Raw genomic sequence first — 19,361 nt, 5'->3', positions numbered from 1 at the left:
CCGCTGAATGATATTGAGCATCACACTTTCAAAGGAAAGCAATGGTAAACCTCTATAAACAAATCTTGCCAAGAAAGCCTTGTGATAGATTTGTCATAACTTGAGAACAATGTGAGAGCAAACAACAACATTGCTAACTTTGCTAGGTTTATTTGGAAAAATGTTATTTTGGAATGGTAACTATTCAACTTTTGCAATGAGTGAAATGTGCAGGGAAATCATTACAAAGGCTTAAAGATCAGAAGCGGAGAAAAACAACGTGAGTGCTTTTGTATGCTGCTTGCATCACTGTATGAGGAAAACAGAAAGAAAAAAGGAATGCAGCACTCAACAAGAAAGTCTTGCCACCTCTACTACATACGTAATTGAAACATGTATGGGAGTATTTTAGATATAGCTGAATATCTAAAATAAGTTTTCATAATGAAAGCAAGTGCCTCATACAAAAGCTCTGAGCTAAATTACAAACTTCTCAGAATAAAGACTAGCAATGGATTCGGTGACAAATTCTAAAGTCTAGAAGCAACAGCAGGTGCTCCAACAATACAAGGACATAATTCAATCAGGCTTTTGGCTGATGCTGTAAAGTGCAAAAAGGCTCAAATTGTTTACGAACAGCACCAGAACCCCCAAGATTAAATTACAGCCTTGATATTTGATCAAGCGTTCATTTTTTAATAAAACAATTTTTAAGTTATTTATGTTGTAGGTCAGCTGAATTTAAAAGCTGCTATTAGAATAGAATCTGAACTATATCTGTGATAAGATGAGAGCTTCAAAAATAACACACAGAGTTTATTAGAGAGATGATGGTTACCTCAATGTTGCTAGACTTCGGATGTATGTACAAAACAGTCAAGAAAAAAATGCATTCACATGCACACGCACACAACTATTCAGTTCCTTCACAAACATATCAAATGTGGTAATGTTGGGAATTATGTGGTCAGCAGGTGCAGTGACAGTAGGGAAAGAGGCTTAACTACATACCTCCCTGCTGGATTGTGATTAGTGTGTGTTGTAACCTATACACACAAATACAGGTGAGAATTTAGAGATACTGGTATCCTAGAAACATCCAATTCAATCTATTTTAAAAGTCAGCATCTTTCTTACAGGTAGCTGGTTTGACTCTGAAGCTGCTTGAACAACAAGAAAACATTTTGTCAAATTTTGTTATTCATACTAATGACATGTTCCCACCCCCTCTTTACCACCCATTTGTTTGTGTTCATATTGCCATTGTTCAGGCCATGAACTACAGCTTCATAAACTATGGTTTATGATGCTAACAGCTGAATGGTATAACATGTCCCTCCCTTCCCTCTCCCATGCTGGCTTCAGTGTCAAGATATTGTCTTGCATTAAACTGCATCATACACAACCAGAAAAGTCTAAAGTATTGTCAAATCAGAAAATTAGAAAAACGGGCCAGATCATTACGGACAATCGCCCCAACATGGCCAGTATTTTTCTCAATGCTATTTGTTCTTATTATTAATGGTATTTACTTGATTTATATTCTACCAATATCTCCAGACCGTGATCACAATTATTCCTTTATTTCTGATCTAGTGCTACCCTAAAATTGAGGTTCGCTTATTTTTGTGCTACTGTTTTTTAAATATAAGATTTGATATTTACTTTATGCACTTTAATAATATTGGTTTGGATTATATGATGGCCATATACACTGCAAAACAGTCAATTCTGTTATAATAGTTGTGCTCTTTAAAAAGTCAGTGTTGCCCTTTAAAAGTAACAGTATAGTTAGCCCTTCATTTTTACTGAGTTTAGAGGCTATAGCCAATTAAGAGTCTGTATTCCGTAAATAGTATTAATCACTTTATTGACAATTATATCCTGCCTTTCCCCCAGTTTGGGACTCAAAGCAGCTTACTACTAATTAAAAAAAAATATGGCACTAAAACTCAAGACAAAAAAGTTAAAACAAAAGTAAACAATGAAAAACAAAACCAGGTTAAAGCATACGTTGTTAAACGCATACATACACACACACACACACACACACACACACACCAGCACAATTAAGAGACCTTTTTAGAGTCACTGTTGTCAGAACAGAAAAGCTCATATCTCATGTTTCTGGGAATGGAACCTGGATGCACCACTGCGAAGGTCCTCTCCCATGTTCCTACCAGAGAAAGTGGTGGAACAGAGAACCAAGCAGATCTCAAAGCATAAGTTGGTTTGTAAAGAATATGGTCCTTTAAATACTCTGGACTTGAGACATATATTTTAAAAGAAAATAAAGAAAGAGGAACCTTGCATTTTCGCTTTCTGAAGACGTGTGGAGTCACAGTTCTGGAGTTGGAAGCAATCTCAGGTAGAGTCAGAGTCCACAGAATAATACTAACTGATTCTAGCTCCAAAATAAAGTTTTAAAATAATGCAAAATGATATGGTAAATATATATTATGCTCATATAAACTAAAAAATTTACTAAATGCCTATTTCTTGCATTTTCACTTTCATAGGAATCTAGGAAAGCTTTCTCTTTCAAAATTTTAATCCAACAAAAGTATTTTATGTTCCACAAATTTGAGGATTCTCAAACTGATGGTAGATCTTTTTTCTCCAGTAAATTGTTGTTACTAATTAATATGCAATTGCTGTTTATGAAAGAAACAGAATTATAGTCAAAGATTTGGCATGTTGATTTCACAGCTCTGGGTATGTCTCTATTTAAGTTGGGCTCTGACTATTTAGCTGCTGATCGGTAGTCAGTTTTGATATCTCCCTCATGGAACAATAACATCTCATGTTTCCTATGGCAGATATAATTATAGTTTTAACCAGAAATAAAGTTGATTAAACTCTAACCAGGAGAACCCTGGCTATCAGATATCAACCTGATTATTGCACAAACTGGTCAGATCTAGAGAGAGGTAACAAGAACCTCTAAGTGACCACACTCCTGGGTATTGATGCGCATAAAGACTGCCTCCAGGTACCCAGCAAAGGAAGGTTTTATAAGCCACATCTCTCTCTTAGGTTCTTGTAGGTTTTTTCAGGCTATAGGGCCATGTTCTAGAGGCATTTCTCCTGGCGTTCCGCCTGCATCTATGGCAAGCATCCTCAGAGGTAGTGAGGGTTACCTCACTACCTCTGAGGATGCTTGCCATAGATGCAGGCGAAACGCCAGGAGAAATGCCTCTAGAACATGGCCCTATAGCCTGAAAAAACCTACAAGAACCTAGTGATTCCAGCCGTGAAAGCCTTCGACAATACATTGCACATCTCTCTTCATTTTAGGTCACAAAGCAGAATGTGTTCAGAGGCAGGCTACTTAGCAACTGGTCTATCCAGATTTTCATAACGAATTATCCTCAGCACCAGTCTCCTGTGGAAAGCCATTCAATGAAAGACAAAACTGGCTCAGAAAGAAAAAATGACAAAGATAGGACAGCATCATCTCTTTTAAAACCAAAACATACCCAATTAAACAGAGAGTGCCTTGCCACTCCCAGGGGATTAAAAAACAGGAAGACTCTTCAATGATGCAGGTTCCACATTAATTAGGATTTCATGGCTGACGTCAAGAGGAACTGAACTATTCCAAAATTATCACTTCCATTACTTTAGATATTTTAGCAATACATATGTGTACATAAATATACATACATATTTTTGTATCTGCCATATAGCTTACATCATAAATTACATTTATTCTCTGGAACATTAGTTATTTTTGAACAAATGTAAGATGAACTTCCAAAAAGTTAACTGGGTATCATATAAATTATTTATCCAACTTAAACAGAGTAGAGGGAAAAGTGTTCTGCTTATTCACCCCCATTTCTGGAACTCCCCCCCTAAAGAAACAAAGCGCCCCCCTCCCTCCTCTCCCTCAAAAAACAACTGAAGACTTATTTTTGCTCACTAGCATATGGAGGGGAAGACGATTAGACAATGAGCAATCACTACTGAACCTGCTTGAGAACGACTTCATACCCGCACTCTGCTAGTTCATGTTCATGTTAGCCCAGTTACCATCACTGGCCACACAACCAACCTACACAACGTTGTGAATGATAGTTAGCTTCTGTAAATCAACGTGGATGTTTTATGTCCAGATTTTATGTCACTATATAATTTTTGTTTGATGACATTTAGTTTAACTTATTGACGTTAGGTTCTAATGTTTTCATATGTAGGGCTTTTATGAGATTATTATGTCGGTACTTGTTTGTTCTATGGAGGCATTGAATGTTTGCCATTGTATGTTGGAATCCGCCCTGAGTCCCCATGAAGAGATAGGGTGGAAAATAAATAGAGTTGTTGTTGTTGTTGTTCTCAAGTAAAGACTATAATCAAGGAGTGAAAATTCTACACACACTATGCCCTAGCAATACAAAGTAAAAGCTTTATGTTTAAAAAAATTGGTTTTCCATAGCCTCTTAACTTTAAGGCATTTCACTGCAAATATTTAGGAGTGGAATATTATTTGCCGAAAGTGACCTGATATTTTAAAGCAGATCCTTACAAATGCTTGATTTTGTTGTTATTGTTGTCTCTCTTACAACATTTTGAAGATTTTTCCATGGACAATAGTTCCCAAATAAAAGATCTCACAACCTTTGAGGGTGCCTGCCATAGATGCAGGCAAAACATCAGGAGAGAATGCTTCTAGAACCTGGCCTTACAGCCCGAAAACCTACAACAACCCAAAAGAATTTTTACATACATTGCAGAATGACTGGTGATAGAAAGGAGACGGAAGGACATTTTGTTGCTGTATTATTTTTCATGCCTTATTCCCCTCTGCAACTATATGGAAATGTTATTAGGACTTTATGTATATACACGAGCACTAGGATGTTCATTACAATACACAGGCTGTACCTAATAATAAAAGCTATGTTACTGCATTATTACCTCTCACTAAGGTGCAGCAGTTCTTAAACTATAGTACATATATACATACACATATATACTGTATATCTATCCTAGAGTTTCTTATTTGGAAACTCCAACTTTCAAACAAAACATTAAGTATTTGTTTCCCTATGTGAGCTGTACAAGACTTTATCTCAAAACAACTGGCAGACTGGGGAAAATGAAAAGATACAAAAATCCACATGTTTTGCTTTGACTATCTGGAGATTAATAACCAATTGATATTATATTTCTAACAGCCAACCATTGGTTATTTATTGCTACAGGCATTACTTTAAGAAATAAAAAATAAGATCAAATGTACTTCTTTCTAGCCTGATTATACAAAAATGCAACTTCATCTGCTTCTTGATTGCATTAATCTAGGGCTAGTATTTTATGACTTTTAGTAGATTTTTCTACACAGCACAAAAACTGAGGAACAGAGCTGAGGACAATGGACATCTATATTAACCAAGTCTGAACATATTAACCCTCCCTAAACAAATGTAATAATCTTTTCTCTAAAGACCACACAGAACACAACTTCCATCTAGGAGATATGGTACACATATATGTGCCTCTATGCTGCACTTGGAAAAGATCACCATGTCAAAATTCATTGTAAATAAATACCCTAAGAGATTTGGGTATTTATTCTATGTTCAATTAATTTCTTAAAGATCTCTAACCAATGGTTTTGAAAAGAGAGAAACAAACAGATTCTCCACAGAGCTTGCATTTCTTCACAATTTTAATTTATCCCTTTCTCCATTACACCTCTTACTATGTCCAACACATTGACAAACATTTACTTAAGAACAGTTTGGTAAATGATCTTTAAAATACAGACCACTGCAAACATACACAGTGTTCCTGATTAAGCAATTGCAGATCTCTTATCTTGCCTTCTGGGAATGGATCTAAATAGCATCATAATATCAAACATTGAAAACCACAGGCCTGGGGCCACCAGGACTGTGTTCCTTTGTAGGCTCTGTTAAGTCACAAACTTCCTGATATAAAATGCAGTTTACCATTAGGAGTAAATGTTTGATCTGCAGTGCTTACAAAGTGACTCTGTTTATAATAACAGATTAAAGATTAAGCTTTAAAAACTGTTTATGAAAGTCTTTTACTTCTTTGTGATTCTGTGCATTTAAGCGGGAATCATATAATTAACGGCATAAACTTTCATTACTTCACTTCATCATATACAGTAGTTCATCTGTTATTTAAATGATTATCTCTTTATTAGGGTGAAAGACAATTTGCTGATTTTGTCAAATGCTAAAAGAGTTTTATTCACTGCACTCCTAAGAGCACAAGGACTTGTGCATGTGTATGAATGCATATCTTGGAATCAAAAGTATTCGGTCCCAGAAATCATTCCTATGGGGTGTACGAGCAGGATAATGCCTGTGCACAAATATCTCATGAGTCAGATATGTCTGATGGATGGGGTATAAGGCACAGTGTTTTAACAGGGTACACATTTCTGCAAAAGTACCCAATCCTAAGCAGCACTTGTTAAAATTCAAGAATCAACTATATTTCACACTGATATTAGCCTTGCTAATATATATACACCTGAACATAAACAAAAACTTGTTTGGAAACCCTATAAAGCAAACCAACCAAAGTACAAACCTCTAACTTTGTTTCTATTTGCTATTTTAATAAACCTTCCATAAATCAATGAATATGCTTCTCATATCATTCTAATATGATAGCACATCACTCCAATATGGTGCATCAAGCAGAAGTGGGAGAAATGGAACTCTTTGAGATCTAACTATCTATCTTTCTTTCTTTCTTTCTTTCTTTCTTTCTTTCGATGCCTCCTTTTTCTAGTTAAATCAGAGGGCCATGGAGCAAACATTTGTTTTAAAATGGTTCTCAACCAGGGGGTCCCCAGGTGTTTTGGCCTACAACTCCCAGGAATCCCAGCCAGTTTACCAGCTGTTAGGATTTCTGGGAGTTGAAGGCCAAAACATCAGGGTCACAGGTTGAGAACCACTGCGACTCTAGTGCCACCATGGTATGCAAAACAAAGACCACCAAACTAGAATGGTCATAGGAATGTGAATATATGAAACATGAAAATTACAAATGTTTCAAGGAGCTCGGTTTGGTCCTCTTTGAATACACAAAATTGCAAGTACATTCAGATTGGCTCCCACATGAATAATAAAAGCACACGAAGATTTGGAAAAAGGTAGCCCCATTCTGTTCAACTGAATTAAATGGATTTACATATAAGCAATTCAATTTATGGCAGAAGAAGATAAAAGTATGTGGCCTTCTTTATATGCAGTACACTTAAGCGGCAACTCTTCATATCGTATATACCAGGCATGGGCAAACTTCGGCTTTCTCGGCATTTTGGACTCCATCTCCCACAATTCCTAACAGCTAGAAGGCTGATAGGAATTGTGAGAGTTGAAGTCCAAACACCTGGAGGGCTGAAGTTTGCCTATGTCTGGCATATACACATGTTTAAGGCAAGTGTGGGTTTGTGGGCCAAAATTATGGATTTTGAAAGACCTGCGGATAAGCCGAGAGTCATTCTAAGGAGAGGGGAAAGCACTCATTTGCAGCGTCGGGGTGATAGTGCCCCTGGCAGCCAACACGATCATTTCTCCACTCAGACTTTCAAAGAAGGTAGAAGCGGTATGATGGCAGAGAGTGGAGGGATTGGTGCTTCTTTTAGATCCCCCTAGGATGGACCAAGCTCTTGAATTTTACAATTTTAATTTAAGGGACAGTATTCACACTGACCCTTGGGTAAGTTGATCTAAATTTTTTGGGTTTTTTTTTTACTAAACTTTCTAGACTTACACATCTCTCTCTCTCTGTTTGTGTGTGTGTGTGTGTAGAACTTCTGATTTGACAAATGTTTGAATCCATCACCTTTTCATTCCTCTTTTTTTTCATTCTGGTCGAGTAGGCCGCACACCCTCATGCCAATATAAATTACACAGGATTTAACAGGTTACATCCTCGCTTTAAAACAACAATATGGATTTGATCTCAGAATGCTAGCAGCACTTTACACAAACATTTTGTCAAAATAAATCCTATGTATATGCACACTTTCCCATTAAGACTTTTAAAGTAGAGCTGAAAAAGCACAACATATGACTTTGTGTGTGATTCCATAACAGATATTTGTCTTCAATTGTTAAGTCAATGCTTTGAGAGCGGACTGGGGCTACTTGGATACTAATTCAACACAGACACTAAAAACACAGAGGACACTCTAGTATTGCACCTTCATTTAAGAGAAAAATATATCACTGAATGTCTTCTTTAAAAGACTCCCACTTAGTAAGACTATTTTATATCATATATTTCATCCCAACTACCCTCGTAGCATTCAGGGTTGGTATATCTAAACCAGTAGGATTCTTTGGAAATGACCAAACCATCGTTAAGATAACGTACTCCATTAGGACACAATTTTTAAGCAACTCTGCTCAAAATAGGGCCTATGCATGTTTCAGAACAAAAGTATAACACAATTCCAAGCAGAGTTCTAATAATACTGATATAATCTGTGCAAAACCCAATGAATACTCTAAGTACTATATAAAAATTAAGTGTTACTATTCATAATTACATTAAATCTAACTAATTTACAATGTAAACACTGTACTTTTATATTTCATCATACAAGCAGTAAGGTATTAAATATCTTGCAATTCATTACCACTTATATCATCTCATAAAACAGATCTTATGAAAACATCTTCTATCAGAAATCCAGAGCTCAGGCTAGGTTTCATTTGCAAAAGAATAAGAGAGCCTCCTTTTTAACTTTCACACAATATTAAAATGTTGATTTTTTTTAAAAAAAAAGTTTATATTTTAATAGATTGTACTAAAATAAAAATATCGGAATTGTTAATCTGGAAAATCTGTACATATCTCTTTGCAGTACCCTGTATATCTCACAATTATGAGAAACATTGTGTATATATAGTGTTTCTCTAAACTGAATGCTACTTTTTGAGCCCTCACCCACCAGCCAAAACTCAACAAAAATGGGAGCATAAATAATTTTCTGATATACATCTGAGAGAACTTGTAGGTGTTGGGGGCAACATTTTTTTTCTTTTCAATCATAACTACAATGTAAGCAATGGCAGGCATTAGAATAGTTGCTTGTGTGTATTTGCGTGCTTTAAATCCCTAATGATTTGCAAAAGACAAAGCAAAGAGAAAACTGTTAAACACTATAAGTGCCATCTGCCATTGAAGAATCGCAGCCTAAATGATTCATGGATTTTCAGGGTAGGTAGGTACTAAGTGCATTTTTGGTGCAATACTATCAATGAAATAGTGGGATATCATGTGCCAATATAATAAACATGCCTTAGTGTTTAGGTAAAGGCCATGCCTGTGCTATACTTCTCTTACATACTTTTCACTCAACTAAAGCATTCAGGATGTAATCCTATACCCACACCGTGCATTACGTCCCATTGAACCAAATGGGTCTTACTACTAACTGAGTATACATGCCTAAGACTGCACTTTCAATGTTTCAGTCTCATCTTGCCTTTTCAGAACATCCCATCAAATGTATCTATACACCAAAATTCAACATTGATTCTGAGATACAATAAAACACCTTGATGTTTTTCCTATTTCTTAATCGCAAACAGCCATTCTTCCTTTTGTATTCAAACTGACTTGTTAACAGACTAGATCTGAGCCTAAGATTTCTTTACACAAACACACACACAATTCTATCAAGTGTTAATAGAAACATATGCAGAACCACTGTTTTTGCATTTAATCATAGACAGGCACAGTTCTAAAAATTAGCGTGGGGGGGACAGGCAGGAAAAAGTGGGAAACAGTAATGCAAGGAAATGTTACAACTGTCTGTTTTTTTGTCAAATGTGTTTTAAATATATAGTTTCCCACCCAGGCAATCTGGAAGTGAGCAAGACAACAATCAAAATAAATATAGTAAACGTTACAGTGTGGTCTAATATTTAATTTCAGTTAAGAATTCTGATTGTTACACTACCAAACGAATTTTGTCTATTGCAGAAGGCAATATTTTAACAACTGCAAGTCTATCAACAGAAAAACAAAATAAAAGGAATTACTTTACTAAATGACACTGAAAAATATCCTCCTATAGAAACACAAGCAACATTTTGAATTGAAAGCGTCTGAAGGTAAACTAAAGCCATTCCATAATAAATTTAAGTCAATCACGGCTTCACGTGACTGGGCATTTCTGTATCCTGGAGAAAGTTAGGTTAGAAATCTTCTCCCTTAGCATCTATTTTCATGTTCAGGAATGTATGAAGTAACACTGACCCATTTGAGGCCACCTGCTGCCCAAAGCAGTAAGGCCCTCACAGGTGGATTACCATACCCGAACATAGAGAACAAGGCCCAAGGATGGATGGATGTGAGTGTGTGTGTTTGTGCTGTAGCACCAGTTCTCAATCTATGTCACAACCATCCTCCTTAAATCAATGAATGACTATCTGAGCTCCCACAAAAGATTGAACGGAGAGTTCAGGTGCCAAAGCCTGCAGCTCCAGGGGTAAAGAGATCAGCTGCAAAGCACAAAGAACCAGTTACGCTGGGCTCATAGGAAACTCTTGTCCCAAAAATCCTCAGCACTAATCAACAGAAACTGAGCATTTCTTACCTATGACTTATTGAGGCAGCTCACAGACAGGAGGCAAACTAGCATTAGAAAGAGGCTGCAAAAGAACCATCAAATTCATGTAAACTATTTTCCGAGAATACTCAATGCCATGTTCCAAAAAGCTTGGTTTAATGGGACTTACTGGTCTTATTACCATACCCATACATTTCAATTCATATGGTGCATAGCTGAGACATTCTTAGAAACAAATGTACCAGCAAGCATTTCTAGAAGTGTGGGAAAGACAGCTCAAAGTAGGCAAAGAGTGGGGAATCTGCTAAAATAGCTAGCATGTCCCTAAATGTTGTGGGAGCTGAGTCCAATATCCTGAAGGTGCTGATGAAGGAAAAGATGCAAAGCCATAGCCTCAGAATTGAGGCTGGTTCTGGAGAAGTTTCCTTAAGCATTATTTATGTCCTCCCCAATTTTCCCCGTTGAGGTCATAAGGCCCCTGAACCATCATGGCTGGATTGTTTTAGTGCTCTCTGCTGAACACCTGCAAACATCAAACAAAAACTGCTGGTCCTTTACAGCGTTGACAAAAGCCTTTCATGTGAAAAAATGCACCCTGGGAATGTCAGGCCTGTGGCTCAGGTTACATTCCTTTCTCCCTTGCAGCCTCCCAATTTCTTGAGGTAGTAAGAGGCCACATTGGTAAAATTAAAGATTAAAGGAAATACAGGCCCGCTTTCTTTTCATTCACACATAACAAATCACACTAGAAAGCAGTGCATTAAATGAGCGGATTAAAACATACCCGTGCACATACAGTTTCTTGTATTTGGGATCTACAGTTTTCTAAAGAAAATTTCAAAAACTTGGCAATGCTAACCCTTCCATTACATATGTACCAGTTTTAAAGAAGACATGAGCAAATGCCTAAGTTCTCTAGACAAAGCTTTATAGAGCATCCTTCCCAAAGGAGACAGCAAATGGGATCTGAATCTCAATTTACTAAATATAATCTATTAGCTGAGTCAATAGGCAAAGCTAAGCCAACAAGATAGAATAGTGCTGAGTTTTCTTTCTGTTAAAATGCTAACTTGATGGTGATTCTCAAGCACTTTGGAATACAAACACCTATCACCATATTTATTTATCATAACAATGCAGATATAACTGCACAAGGCAGCAGATTTGCTAGAAAACACACTAGGAACTATTGTGTACACCTTAATGTCACATGCACTTCTAGCATTTTGGATCGTTGTTTAAGTAGCCTATTGCATTTGTCACCTTTCTCTAACTACTGCATGTTCCATTTTTAAAGGCTGTCACCTAGTCACAAGCCACCTAGCTAACACAAAACATACTATTGTACCTTACAAACCTTTACACCTACACTACATCATTATCGCCTCCGTACCTTTTATTTAACCAAGTAGGATCGAATATTACTCCTTCTCCTTATCCCAATCTTATCCAGGAACAATGCAACTGACACTCATTCATATGTACCATATACTATTAAATGAGTCTGCTAATTCTAAGTGAATTTACATACAAGAAGGTATACTTGGGGCAGTGACCTTAGGATTGTTTATAAAAAAGAGGAATTGTTTTAATCTCCAAAACCTAATCTCATTGCCTTGCCTCAGGGTTTGGGGCTTGTCTTGCTTCTTTTCAATTATTTGCATATGACATTTTCCCATTAATAGAAACGTGTAAATAATTCTGGGGTTTTTTTTAATGAGTATTTATTTTTTCAGAATGTTTCTTTTAAAACCGCTTCATGAACTGGTGTCAAAATATACAAACTGGGAAAAGTCTCTTAAAATACTAATACCTGCTACAACAATAGTTAGCTGTAGTATTCCTTGAATATCACTGTCAATTTGATTCTGTCACTAATGTTTTCTAATGCTACAACAACAACAACAACAACAACAACAACAACAGAACCCTAAACACTACACTTCCTCTGAAAAGAGTAATTGTGAACAAAACATTGTAAAATATGATAAATCCACACATGGTAAACCTAGGAAGGTTAAAATGCCATAGAACTGGATGCATTTTACATCCAAGAAATTGTATTTCGGAGTCAGTGTGCATTTATAAATCCTCATCAATGAAATCTTAATTATTACACTGAAACAGCAGTTTTTCTATGAGACATTCTCACTTTAAAATTATGATAATAATAAGTCTATGTTTAATGATGTATCAAAAGACACAAAATAACTTAAATTCAGTTTGTCAGCCATTGAAAATCCTTTATATATACATTATGGCAAACAAAATCCTTTAACTAGTAAAAAAAATATATGCTGAAAGCTGAACATCTTATTTTATTCCTCACAATCTAAGAAGAACAGTATGCATTTTTCTACTGGCTTTCATAGGAGCACTTTACCACCCTATATGTTGGGTGCTTTACAAGTCTAGCTCCCTAGACTTGTAAAGGCTTGTCAAAAATTAACATCTGTTTTGGAAATATTCTTCATATAGAACTTTGGATCAGGAACACTTGTCCTGTTTGCAGTTGCCAAAATACACAAAACACCACAGCTGCTTAACTGTAGATATATCTTAAGCACAGCCATAGAACTACATAAAATAGTGTTGGATAACACCACAAAATGAAATTATTGTGGAGAGGGAAATCAACGTGCATTTCTCCTAGCTAGCCTCAGAGAAGACGTTTTTATTTTCGATATATAAACACTCTCTTTGCCTAGCATTACCATTATATTCTTACGTCAATGACGATACCTTTTCTTTTCTGACTACAGAAAAAATGTCTAGTTCTGCTGAATGCAAAACATTACATCATTTGTCACATATGTAGAAAAAAACCCAAATAAACATACGCATTAATTCAACCCTCAAAAGAAGTACCAAGCATTAAGGATGTCAAAGTAGAATATTCATTCTTTTTTAACTTTCTTGGTGCAGAATTAATATCTACACAGGATCTAGTAGATCCCTGAACAGCCCATCAATAAATGCCAATTCATAGAATGGAATGGGGGAATTTTAAAATGAGGCTGTGTATTCAAACAGAAGTTGAAAATAGATTGTTTTTCTTTATGGGCATAGAAAACTAGTATCATCAGAAGGAAGAGAGATATCATTCCTTACATGACAAAAAGGAATTTTAAAATATCCAAAACTTCATTGTGCTTAAAACTAATCCTATATATAACCTAATTGCTTGTTTGTTTTGAAATAAGAAATGTATCATATTAAACATGTGACACTATTCATAAACAAGATTTCCATCGCATTCCTAATGGAAGTCTTCAATCGAAGGCACAGTTACACTATCAAAACCCATTCACACAGTTTGGGGAGGGGGGTGGAGAATACCTAAGGACACTGCCAAAGAGAAAGTGTACATACTTGAGCCAGTAAAATGTCCACTTGCCAAAGAAGTTGGTCCATTTTTCCCACTGCTCACGGGAGGTGAAAACATCTAAAAGAAAACAAAGAGGCATTATTGTTGGTAAACAGTCCTTTCCCCCTATGTTCACTGATAGCTCAAATATCATCCAACTCTACACAAAAGGTACAATGGCTTATTTAAATTTGAAATATCTTTCTGTCTTAGCATTTACAAAGGTACAATGATATCTGCAGTCTTATATTCCATCATTTTTGCCCCCTTTTTTGTTTCACTCTTTCTCCAAGCAACATAAGATTTGTGGGGGAGGGACTCCAGAATCCCAGCCATAATAGATGGAGGAATTTTTTTAAAACCTTCAGAAACATTTATACTGACAAACGTAAAGAAAAAAGTTTGTGGCTGAAACCTTGGTCATAAATGTTGCTATATCCATTTCCATCCTGTTTTAGGATTTGTCTGTCACATGTGAACCCAAACAATATTAATGCAAAGTTCCACCTGCCCTAAATTCTCATCTCGGCTCTTAACGTGAGAGCAATCTGAAGCAAGACTCCCCTCTCACTCACTCTCTCTCTCTCTTTCTCTCCCCCCCCCCCCCCTCTTTTTCTCTCTCTCACTCTCCAGCATTTATTTCAACCCTAATTGGTTTCCATCTTCTTCAACGTGCCTAGTGGATAATACGCACCTTCCCTGAGTCAGAAAGCAAAGGAACAAATGGAATAGGCACAGCTAGGAAACTGGGGGTTACAGAGCTGCCTTGGGCTATAGTTCCTAGCCAAACTTCCCAAAGCCATTTCTCGAAAGGGAAGTCTTGAGGAGGGCTGCAAACCGAGATTGCCCACAAGCTGGATTTCCTGCCCCCCTCCCTCCCTTCCAGCACTGAAACTGTTTAAAGACACAAATGCATCCTACACCAAATTGACTTATCTTTGGTGCCCCCCCCCCCTCTTTATGAATAAATAAATGAAGACTTCTGACATATTGGAAGGGGGGAGTGGGGGGAAGACTAGGAGGAAGAGAGAGAAAAGCAGGGATGGAGAGAAAGAGAGAGAGAGAAAAGCAGGAGTGGATGGAGGGGGGGGGGGCAAAAGAGCATTAGGAAGTGCTACCCAGGACTTGGTTAATATTTGGCCTTAGGACTATAACTGTTAGGTAAAGCCTAAGATAAGCTATTTCTTTGTCTTTTAGAAGAAATGACACACACTCACACCGTACTAGCCATTAATGGAAGAGGAAGGGGGTTCCACAGGAAAGTTGCAACTCGTCCATTGATAAAAACAGAGCACTTTTGAGATTTCAGCGAAAACTTGAAAACTGTTCTGGATTTCCTTTCACCTTCCATGTGCCAAAACATGAAACAAGGGAAGAACTAAGAGCACGCTCTGCAAGGAACTGATTCACCATCATCACATCAGTCAGTTGGCGTGCAAGCCATACTTTCAGAGTGTTAAACATAAACTACTATTCACCCAAAAAGATGATTAAAAAAAAACATCCAGCAATATTTAAAGAGGATGTGTGGGATTGTTTTGAATGGGGGGAGGGTGTCAAATGGCAAGAGCACATCTCATTTTCCATTCCCCTTCAGATAATTTAGCAAGATTTTAATTGATAAGTAGTAGTAATAATAATAATAAAGAGTGCATATTTACCATGGGTCTAGCTGCTGATTAAAAATTATTCAATGTATTTAAATCTCACAGGGTTTTTTTTTTCTCTTTTGCTTTGTTTTGGTTTAGTTTAACAGACTTTTTTTGCCTTTTTTTTTTTAACAGCCGTTGTTAATTTCCACCGTTGTTTCTTACCGCACTGAAATCCAGTAAATCACTGAGTTCTTTGTCCGTCCCTAAGGCAGCCATTCGCTGTTGGTGATGCATTTTAGCAAAATCACACAAACCTAGAAACATGGAAATAACCGCAATCAGAAACCCAGTCCCGAGCCTTACAGGAAACAACAATCGGATTTTTTTTTAATGAGACTAAGGGAGGAGGGAGAGGTTGAGGATGGAGTGGGGGGGGGGGGAGAGATGGAGAGGCAACAACAACAACAACAACAACGAGGAAGCGGACAGGAAAGGCGACCCTGTGGTTCCAACACACCGCTCGCTCGAAGGAGCCCTGGTTGCAGGCACACTAACCCCAAAATCCAGGAGAGAGTGAGTGAGAGAAAGAGAGATAGAGAGAGAGAAAGAGAGAGAGGAACCGCGCCGTTCAGAGCATCGTTTATGCAACAGGAGGTTCAACCAGCAATGAATGAGAAACCCCGAGTAGAAACTCGTCCAGCAGCCACTCCAACTTTCTTCCTTTATTATTATTTATTTGGCACCTTTCCCCCAAGTGCCAAGGCGCCTATCCAGGTCATTATTCCATCCACAAAGTCTTTGAGAAGGGAGCAAACTAGGAGACACTCGGCCGGTGCAAAGGAGGAGGGGACAGCAAGAGGAGGAAGAGGAGGAGATGGGGAACCCGAGTTGAAATATTTTGGAAAGGGACGAGGAAAAAGGGGGAGAAAAAGTCTTCACCCTTGACAAGTAGGTCTCTTTAATTTCTGGGCATTTTCAGGCCAAGAAGAGGAGAGGGTTAGGAAGGAAAACGGGGGACCACCACGGCATCCCTCGCCCCGAATTGGACCCTCGTGGAGACACCGCCAAAGCCTTCCCTGAGCACCAGCCGCAACTCAACTCCATTTTAAAGGGAAAGGGAGGTTTAAAGGGAAGGGAAAGGAGGGAGGAGGGGGGGTACCTACCGGCCGAGAGAGAAGCGAAGAGGCTCCCTTTCCGCCCACAGCCCCGAGCTCTGGGTTTCATTGCTCGGGGAATCACCGCATCCACCAACCTTAACAACGCGCCTGGAGAGAAAGGCAGCGAGTGGGAGAAGAAGAAGGGGAAAGAAGGCAGGCGAGGGGAGCCTCTCCCCGGACTCAATGGATGGGAGAGGGAGAAAGAAGCCCCGGTTCCGAAGGCAAACTCTGTTTGGGGGGGCGTCGGGGGGGTGGATAGAGCGAGGAAGAAGAGGAGGAAGAAGAGGAGGAAGGAGGGGGAAGGAAGGAAGGAAGGTGGAGGGGACACAAACCACGATGCCGCCCCCCGACGCACGCACACACCGAGCAACCCAAACAAGCCGGACTGCAAGTTCAGCCAAGGGAAGGAGGGGAGGGAAAGAAAGAAGGCAACTCCACTCAGGAGTGGCGAGACCCGCTTTCCAAAGGGTTCCCCCCGCCATCCTTTCCTCCCCAACACACTGCCTCCCCCCCCCCCCCCCTTGAAGGAAATCGATCCCTATAGATCAGAAATATAGATAGATTTCTTATCTAGCGCGCAAGGAAAGCAAATAGGCACCTCGTTTTCTTCCATGCCGCTGGAAAAACCCACACGCCAGTTGCCGGTGCCTTTCCTTCTTCCCTCCCTCCCTCCTTCTCTCTCTCTCTCTCTCTTCTCCCTCCCCCTCTCCTCCTTCCACGTCCCCAATCCCTCGCCCTTCGGAGATTTATTGGGCAAAATCAATTCTTCCTCGCCGACAAACGACGCACAGGCACCATCCTCGGGAAGGGAAGCAACTTTATACAGCGCTGGAAATACACGTGATACGGAGTTTGCCAAAACCAAGGGAAGGGAGGGGAGGGGGGGTAACAGAGTCAGTGGAACCCCCTTGCCCTTCCTCAACCAGCCCTGGCCTCATTGTTTGGGACACCTATTGTTCGGCCCTCCCTCTTCCTTTGGGGTGGTTGCATTGTGCTTCTTGAGACTGGGGTCTTCTCTCGCATCTATTTAAATGTCGGGGCAGGGAAAACTTTTTTTTCCGAAACTGAGCGTTCAGCTGGCTTTGCAGACAAGTTTTCTCCAGACTATGCCAGCCTCCTCCTCCTCTTCTTCCTCCTCCTCTCTACACCTCCCTCCCATTCTACTTTTAATTCCCCAAATGTTGCTGCCACAACCAAGGCCTCGCTTGAGTCCCCCCTTCTTAGCTTCCAGCAATGTAAATATACCCTTAAAACAATGAATGGAAGAGACATTAAATACATTGTATTGTCGAAGGCTTTCCTGGCCAATATCACTGTGTTGTTGTGAGTTTTCCATGCTCCAGAAGCATTTTCTCCTGACCTTTCGCCTCCATCCATGGCAGGCATCCTCAGAGGTTGTGAGGTCTGTTGGAAACTAGGAAAATGGGGTTTATATATCTGGAATCATGTACAGGGTGGGAGACCATATGTTCCAGAAGCATTTTCTCCTGACGTTTCACCTCCATCTATGGCAGGCATCCTCAGAGGTTGAGAAGTCTATTGGAAACTAGGAAAATGGGGTTTATATATCTGGAATGTCCAGGGTGGGAGAAAGGACTCTTGTCTGTTGGAGGTAGATGTGAATGTTTCAAGACTTCATCACACTAGATAATGGATCCACTTTAAATGCCTCCTGCAGAATTCTGGGGTTTGTAGTTTAGGGAGGAGCCTTTAACAGCCTCACTAAACTACAAACCCCAGAATTCTGCAAGAGGCAGGAGGTAGATGTGAATGTTTCAAGACTTCATCACACTAGATAATGAATCCACTTTAAATGCCTCCTGCAGAATTCTGGGGTTTGTAGTTGAGGGAGGAGCCTTTAACAGCCTCACTAAACTACAAACCCCAGAATTCTCCCGGAGGCAGGAACCGGATTTTGAGTGGATTTATTCTCTAGTGTGATGAAGTCTTGAAACATTCACACCTATCTCCAAAAGAGAAGAGTCCTTTCCCCCATGTGATGAAGTAGTTAATTGATCACCTTGATTAGCACTCCAAGTGGCCAGCTATTGGTCAAAGAACATTTAATAGAATACCAAACCTGCAAACTTTGTGTTTTGTTTGCTTGCTTTTAATGCAATAGAACTGTTTTGGTTCGCTCCTGACATGATAAATAAAATAAATCTTGATTAGCATTGAATGGCCTAGTAGTTTCAAGGTCTGGCTTCTTACTGCCTGGGAATCCCAGACAAGAAACAATGTTGTTGTTCATTCATTCAGTCGTCTCCGACTCTTCGTGACCTCATGGACCAGCCCATGCCAGAGCTCCCTGTCGGCCGTCACCACCCCCAGCTCCTTCAAGGTCGGTCCAGTCACTTCAAGGATGCCATAGGACGCCAAGAAACAATAGGGCCAGCTAATCACCTCCCAACAAAGGATTCCCCCAGGCAGTAAGAAGCCAGACCTTGAAACTGCTAGGCCATTCAATGCTAATCACGGTGGCCAATTGAAACATTCACACCTACCTCAAACAGATATAAATTATCCTGCAGAATTCTAGGGTTTGTATTTAGGGAGGAGCCTTTAACAGCCTCACTAAACTACAAACCCCAGAATTCTGCAGGAGGCATTTAAAGTGGATTGATGAAGTCTTGTAACATTCACACCTACCTCAAACAGACAAGAATTCATTCTCCTACCCTGGATATTAGTTT

General features: G+C 39.0%; 1 protein-coding gene across 15 annotated transcripts in view; it reads right to left on the bottom strand.

The window, feature by feature from the left end:
- TCF4 (transcription factor 4) overlaps window positions 1-19,361 on the bottom strand; it is a 366,815-nt gene that overhangs the window by 346,170 nt on the left and 1,284 nt on the right. For 3 of the 15 annotated variants that reach the window (XR_009630573.2, XM_060761280.2, XM_060761282.2), the window contains exons 1-3: window positions 16,675-16,930; window positions 15,734-15,825; window positions 13,925-13,997 (exon numbers count right to left, since the gene is read on the bottom strand). Coding sequence is in view for 14 of the 15 variants with exons in the window: in XM_060761280.2 (XP_060617263.2) it covers window positions 13,925-13,997; window positions 15,734-15,825; window positions 16,675-16,735 (226 nt within the window). In the remaining variant the exon portion in view is untranslated. Of the gene's footprint in view, window positions 1-13,924; window positions 13,998-14,334; window positions 14,407-14,430; window positions 14,456-14,613; window positions 14,726-15,733; window positions 15,826-16,674; window positions 16,931-17,266; window positions 17,369-19,361 lie in introns of those variants that run through there. The other 12 variants (XM_060761281.2, XM_060761291.2, XM_060761293.2 and 9 more) reach the window with 11 other exon arrangements.

This window comes from Anolis sagrei, chromosome 2, assembly GCF_037176765.1.
Source record: "Anolis sagrei isolate rAnoSag1 chromosome 2, rAnoSag1.mat, whole genome shotgun sequence".
In the NCBI taxonomy this organism is placed as follows: domain Eukaryota; kingdom Metazoa; phylum Chordata; class Lepidosauria; order Squamata; family Dactyloidae; genus Anolis; species Anolis sagrei.
This window is presented reverse-complemented; position numbering and strand designations above follow the sequence as displayed.